General features: G+C 48.4%; 1 protein-coding gene across 1 annotated transcript; it reads right to left on the bottom strand.

The window, feature by feature from the left end:
• Positions 1-3,241: 3,241 nt before the first annotated feature.
• Positions 3,242-7,211, bottom strand: LOC120711971. Its single transcript, XM_039997649.1, has 4 exons — positions 6,133-7,211; positions 4,645-6,054; positions 4,122-4,236; positions 3,242-3,782 (listed from the first exon to the last, which is right to left on the bottom strand). Exons 1-4 carry the CDS (start codon positions 6,871-6,873, stop codon positions 3,565-3,567), a joined length of 2,484 nt encoding a protein of 827 aa, XP_039853583.1. The 5' UTR covers positions 6,874-7,211; the 3' UTR covers positions 3,242-3,564.
• Positions 7,212-7,550: the final 339 nt, after the last annotated feature.

Below are 7,550 nucleotides of genomic sequence, written 5' to 3'. Positions count from 1 at the left end.
AGCTGTTAGAATACAAAGAAAGGAAGGAAAGAATGAGAATGATTATCTGTGTTGAATAGCCCCAAATGGGGATATATATACATGACATGAGAGCACCCAAACCCTAGAATAGGAAAGGACTAAACTACCCTTGACTCATACATGATATTACACTTAACACCCCCTCTCAAATGCAACGTGAATGCAATGTCATTGCATTTGGAGAGTTGACACTAAGCACTAGACTCAATAAAAAGAAATTGATACATCCAAAGTCCGAACTCGAAGATGCCATCAAAGCGTGCAACTCTTGAACTTGTCGATGTAGCAAACGGTCTCCACCACAAGACAGCTGTTTTGGAGATTTTGAACCAAGCGACGAAATTAGTGATGTGCCAAATCGAGCCAAATGAGAATAGAGATAAACCACATCTGCAAGACGGCATGCTGTGGTACTATCGTGTTGATGACTAAGAATGCCACTTGGTGATGAAATGTAGCAAGAAGGCTACGAAAGGACCAAATGGCAAAGATACATCAACCACGACGACGAAGATGGGTTGCCACACATCATGGCAAATCCGAAAAAGAAAATGAAAGTGGCTGATTTGGCAATTAGAATGTAAGCACGCACGTCAGCGAACTGAAGTTGCAATTGAACTTGGATTGATGTTGATGCAAATGATACTATGGATAGGCAGCAGAACAGAGACTACTAGCATGGATTGACAGCAGCATGAGATAAGATACTAAGCAAGCAGCAGCAAGGTAACAAGCAAAAGATGAATTACAACAGCATGGGAGGGATAAAACTGCAAATAAGTCACCAATTTGAACCAATGTTGCTATTGAAATTAGAGGCCACATGACAGCAATAGCAAATGATAATGAGCCAAGAACGAGCACCAGTTGACATATAATCACTTCCTCTGTTCTCTCCCAAAAGAGACTTGCAGTAGCATGAAACTGCAGCTGAGAATGTGTACTGAATGGAGAAGAAAGAGAGATGAGCAAAGGAAGAAATCACCACCGGGAAGATGCTTATGGCTCCAGCAGATTGAGAGCCGACAGCTGCTGCTCCACCCGTGCTTGGGAAGCCCCCGCGAGAGGCGCAGAGGGATGGCCAGGAGGACTGCCAGCCGCAGCACGCACGGACGGAGGGCCGAGCAGAGGGCGGCAGCAAGGGAGGTGGCCGCAACGGCAGACGAGGGTGCCGGCAACGAGTGGACAACCGCGCGGCGCACGCGCGGACAGGGCGCGGACGGCCGCGCGGGGAGGAGCCGCGCCGGACGCGGACAGAGACGAGGTGGGGATCTTGCTGCTGCTGCTATGTTGCGATGACGGCGCGAACGGAGACGGAGGCGCGCAGACGGCACGCGGGTGGCCGCGGTCAGAGGTGCGCGAACGGCGCGCAGGCGGCCGCGGATGGAGACGCCGGACGGGGAGGACGGGCGGAGGCTTGAGGACGATGGCAGCCACCTCCAGCCACCGAATACACGACGGGTGGACGACGGCGGCGACGAATCGACGCCAGGACAAGCTGCAATGGCGGCCGCTGCTCCACGACTGGTAGAGCGGCGACGGATCTCCCCGCTCCCCACGCCCGACGAGGAGCGGGTGTGGCGGCCGATCCGCGACGGGCGGATCTGCATCGTCCCCATGGCTGGACGGAGCGGAGGAGGGCCGCAACGGACGGCACGCCAGGCGGCGACGGGACGACGAGGCGTGACGGGCGGACGCGGGAGGAAGACAGCGGCCACCTCCAGCAGCCAGATCCGCGACCGGCGGATGGCTGGACGGGCGGAGGGCCGGGTCCGGCCCGCTACGGGCTGCCGAAGAAGGGGCGGACGAAGAAGGCTGTGACGGGCGGCGCCAAGGGCCTGCGTCGGCGGCGGCGGATTTCCCCACCCGCGGGGCGGATCGACGAGGCAGGCGTGGAGTGGACGGATGCGCCGGATGAGGGAAAAAAAATGGATACTCGCTGCTGCTGCTCTGCTGCGACTCAATCTACGGAAAAGAAATGGGTTTAGGGCTACTGGAGATGCCGCCCCCGGGAGGGAAGATCGATCCTCCCGGGGACGGCGCAGCGGAGACGACGATGGGTGACTACCGGATCTTGAGTTCAACCGTAGCTCTGATACCATGTTAGAATACGGTGAGAGAAAGAAAAGACTGAGAATGCTTATATGTGTTGAATAGCCCCAAATGGGGATATATATACATGACATGAGAGCACCCAAACCCTAGAATAGGAAAAGACTAAACTACCCTTGACTCATACATGATATTACACTTAACAGCAGCAAGATGGCATCAAAATCAATCTCTGCGAAACAAAACATCGCAGAATGCAATACTGAGGTATTGTGAGTGAAGGGAGATACTTCTTGGTTCAGACTTGTGCCATGTGATTGTCCTTCAGTACAGAATATTTCTATAGAGACCCAAAAATCGAACCAGTTTAGTATATTAGACAAGGAGATTACCTAGAATAAATATTGCTGAATACCTAACAAAAGCAGCGCTACCAATGAAGAATGATATTACAGAAGCAACCATTATCTTGATTTCAGAAAATTAGCTTACATCACCAATGGCTAACTGGCAGAAAATTTGTGCATCAAATAATATATGATACACACATTCATGCTTGTCAAGTTACATGCAATACAATTAATCCAGTACATACCTTAATGCTGTGAGTTGGCACAATACCATCACTGAAAATTTCCTACTGCCTTCCTTCCCAGTTTAAGAACCTGAGGCGCAACAGAATTTAAATATACAGAGTATAATGATAATAAAAACACGTGAAATCAAATCTGTTTCTAAAAGGAAGACATTGTGCAAGCAAAGATGGAAAAGAAAGGCCTTACTGTGGTCTCTCTCTCCAATGAAGTAGTTTCCTACTGTTTCACCAATTTCTGAATTATTTCACTCCTTGAAGTCAGTACAAACAGCAGATCCACCACCAGTAGTTGGTAAAACACAGAACACAGCAAAGTACAATAAATGGTGGAAACAGATATATAGCACATGGACCAAGGCAAGGAGACAAGCCAATCAAGCACAACAGAAACAATTACCTTTCCTTGAAGTGATTATGTTGCTTCCATAATGATGGGCACAAATTGTAATAGAGGATAGTAAAGTATTATTTACAAAATAAAGTAAATAAACTCAGTGAAGTATACAAGACATACTGATAAAATGGTGGAAAGAATCACATTATGGACAGCATGTCACTGAAGACAAAAAAAAGGATGCAAACAAATGCTTGATTTTCACTAATCTCTTGCAACGTTTTCTTTTCTACTTTTTCTTTCATCATCTCTACAGAACATTAGTACACATAAGATACAGAATCTAGCTAGCTACTTTCATTTATACATGAATTACAGTTTTTGAGTTCAAGCATTCGCCTCAAAATTGGCTTGAAAAAGTTAACAACATGAGAGGAGGGGAAAAAATAGCTCCACAGCTTATCAAAAAGCCAATACCATGGGCGATGAAGTGACCAAAGAAAAGAAAGGAGAGTATTGCCCATGCCCTCCAGACAAATCAATGAACAGCACATATTCTTCTTTAGTCAAGGATAGTACAAACAATATCTCGAGAAGAGTCAGATATCCTAGCAGCCTCAGCAATCCTGAGAGCCATGACAGATTTGTATGTTGCGAGCTCTGCATTTGCCATGAGGAACTGGGCTCTATTGCGAAGACGGACGGCTGTTTCTACAGCCTGTTTTGCTGCACGTTCAGCTTGCGCAACTCTCTGCAAAGCAGCCTCCTCTTCAGCATGATCTGTCAACAATAATGCATATTATATAGATGAATCTCGATTTAATTCCTCAATAGGTCAGTCATGTGAATACTAAATCATTGACTAGTTCTCTTAGACCTATCAAATTTAGGGCAGAGCAAGGCTTCTGTTTTGTGTCAAGGAGACAAGGTGAAAATGTCAAAATGGAAGGGAGATAAATATTGTTTACTTTTCAGTCTGAACCAGAAATGTGTTTTTCAGTTGAATCATGCACAAATAATACAAGGCAGTTGTCTCATGGTTAGATTTCCTTGTCATATGTACATTTATTGCTAATGACATCTAACAGTAGAGTTTTTATGAAGAGTAATTATAATTACCTTGCAATAAAGTTTCAGGCTTTCCTCGGCCAGCTTGGCTTCTTTGCCTCTTGAAAGATCTCTTTCTCTTCATGGCAGACTTTTGTGATAGATGTCCTCGCCGTAAGGGCGCACCCTAAGGATGAAACAGCGTATCAATTAGATGACACAATTAAAGCTTGACAGAAAGAGAAGAACAAGCTGTAAAAAAAATAAAGCTTGGTAAATAGGTAACTGGTACTACCTACTCCCTCTGTCCCAAAAGACAAGTCATCCTAGGAATTCTAGGACAAATTAACAAGGTAAAATGACCATGTTTGCCCCTATTTATTACCCATATTTGGCACTAATTGATTCTTGCAGGCACATGCGCTTTCTAAATAGAGTAAGATGACTTGTTTTCTGGGACAATTTTTGAATCCTATAATGACTTGTTTTCAGGGATGGAGTGAGTATATGATATAGTCAAGGCTAGACGATACAAATGAGAAAGCGGTGATAAAAGAACTAAGCTTGGAAACTAGTACGAAATCCCCAAAATCACCTGAAATATCCTTAGCAGTGGTGCAGCTCGCTTAGACCTCTTATTTGTCCAATACTCATACACAGCATGCACATTGTCATCCTTTCCTAAAGCAGGATATCTGGAAATAAGCTCACCCAAATCGATTATTCCTTTGGGATTGTTGTAGGCATCCTTTTCAAATATGCTTATTATCATCTCAAAATCTTCGTAAGAGGTATGCTTCCGTTGAGAGCTATTTTGATTGGAATATGCATGACTCAACTGAATGAGCCACCGTTCATCCTCTGAGTCCATGTCATAAATAGAATCCCTCGAGAGAGCTCGGGCAACTTCATCATCCACCATCCTGATATAGTCCACAGGGCGTGAGAAAGGATCTGCAACAATCCCTTCCATGTCATCAGAAACCTCATGTACACCAGGAATTGGGATTGGTTTCCCCTGGGAATTGCGCTCACGGCCCACAACATGCAACTCTTTGAATAACAGCCAGTCCCACTTATCAGTGAACTCAAGCTTCCATGCATCGTCAATTGCCCAAATGTAGGCTTGAGTATGACGATTAACAACATGTGACCTCAAATCTGAAGGCTTAAGGGAGTATCTAGTAACACCTTGTATCTTCACAACTATACACCACTTATTGGTATCTGATAGTTCTAGCATAACTTCAGCACCTTCTTCCCTCCAGCATCTATCAGCTTGAATGATTAAAAGGTTTGCTTTGCTGTGAACAGAATCTATATTCTGTCTCACCTCAGCCAAGGCCAGCCTTTCATTCATTCTGTCGACTGGACTCTTCAAAGAAGATCTCTTTCTCCTAGTTGATCCCATGGGAGTCGAAACATCGCTTTCGTCCATGTTTTCAAGCAAATCAAGAGAAATTTCTAATGCTGCTTTAGGATGGACAGGCTCCACGGGAGGTTCTTGACTATTCGATGGCATCTTCACTTCTGTATGGATGGCAACTGTGCTCTGCTTCATCCCAATTGCATTGCCAGGTAATCTTGATGAAAGACGCCGTCGACTTCGGGGATGCCTCATTGATCTCCTCTTCCTTTGATGCTTCTTTAGCTTAAGACCATGCCCCACTAGTCCAGCAACTTGTTCAAGGGGCAGGTAGTCTGAGACCACTCTGAAAGGTTCATCACTGCCAATGCTAGTGAGTTTGGCAATCCCAGTGCTCTGAGCCCCAGAATCCACATACAAAGGAGTGTGAGTATAGATTCCTTCAGCTACCCCAGACAGTGGGCTGCTCTCCCGAATCACAGCTGGCAGATACATGGAATCAAGAGCTACAGAAGAATGCAAGCTCCAAAAGTATGAAGGAAGTGCTGAGAAAACAATTGACACCAGAGGTTCAGATTTCTTGGCACCGTAAAGTGCACACCACCCACACTGCAGCAGAGGTCTATGTAACAATGCAGACTACAAAAAGAAACATAAATGTTACACCAATTGTACAAGAAACTAAAATAGGGCAGATGAAGGCTGTAGAAAGCTTACAGCTCTCAGGCGCTGGAGCTTGACAAAGTGCACCCCCTGCGACGCAAAAGCAGCAGCAACGCCAGCAGACAAGATGAAAGTGACTAGGTTTCGGACCTTGTCCCGCTGCCGACTGCGGCGCATCCACCTCAGCACGGGTAGAAGCAGGCCCTGGAACCGATGAGAACTCCTGGAGCAAGACGTATCAACAAGGACGACAAGCGTCAGAGCCCCAGATTGTGCTGCAGAACCATCCACAAAGGCCGTGAAATGAGCATCCAAGAAGCCAGTTCTTGACGCGAACTCCTGGGAGGAGCATGGAATCGCCGCAGAGAGGTCAGAGGAGGCGTCCGGCCCCTGTGGGAGCTGAAGAGGGGCGACCTTCAATCTCTTGCCCTTCCTCCTACTGTATACTATCCCAAACCTCCTGCTGCCGTCCTCGTTCTCGGCGAGGACCTCAGCGGCGGGGTGCCTCCGGCGGCGGCGTTTCCTGGTGTAGACGATCCCGAAGGACTTCGTCAGAGGCGGCAGGACCGGCTTGGGGGAATCCTCTTTTAGGTGCTGCTGGTCGTGGTCGACGTCGACGTTGAAGGCAGCGGCGGCAGCGGCCTCCTTGGCGTCCCAACGGATCCGATCAGCGGCGAGGCGCTTGCCAGAGCGGAGGACCCTGGTTGCGGGGTCGGCCTGATCCTGGGCTTGCAGCGGCTTGGGCGCCTTGGGCATGAATACGCGTGTGGAGCGGCGAGCCCCGGCTGCCGGCATGGGCTCTTCGTCCTCCGCCTCGTCGTCCTCCTCGCCTCCGTCTTCTACCCTCGCCTCCGTCGTCGTCGGGCCCGGGCCCCTCCGGAGGAGGAGGCGGCGGCGGGGATCCGATTGCGATCAGATCCCGCCCTGTGAAGTGGGGGTGGATTGAGTGGTCCTCGTGAACGCGGAGGACAGGATCTGCGGTTCAGAAGAGGGGCGGAGCAGCTGGGTTTAGGTGGGGAGACGCAGGGTGGGAGGGGGGCGGGGTTGCCGCCGACTCGCCGCGCCGCCCGCGGCCGCCGCAAGGAGAGGGACGGGAAGCTTCGGGGGCGGCTAGGCTAGGGTTACAGCGACGCGACGGAGACGTGCGCGTTCGTTTATGATGAGATTGGGCCGGTGATGGGCTGCTTGGCAGCTTGGGCTGTTTTTTTCGGCTTCCCAATCCCCCAGAAACCAACCAAGCCTTCATTTCCCCCCCTAAAAAAACAAAACCAAGCCTTTCATTTGCCGTCGTACGGATTAGGCCGGCCGGCGCCGGTCCACCGGTTCAGGTATTATGTTTTTTTTCTTATTATTTGCTCCACCGGGTCCAGTTTTGCAATAGCGCTTCATTTTTTTTAAGAAAGAATCAACTCGGCTGCCAGCTCAAGAAAAGAAAAAAACAGCGATTGTGCGTTTTGACATGGATAATTTAA

The sequence above is a fragment of the Panicum virgatum genome, chromosome 6K, assembly GCF_016808335.1.
Source record: "Panicum virgatum strain AP13 chromosome 6K, P.virgatum_v5, whole genome shotgun sequence".
NCBI classification, from domain to species: domain Eukaryota; kingdom Viridiplantae; phylum Streptophyta; class Magnoliopsida; order Poales; family Poaceae; genus Panicum; species Panicum virgatum.
Note: the sequence above shows the minus strand (reverse complement) of the source record. Positions and strands in the feature narration are given on the sequence as shown.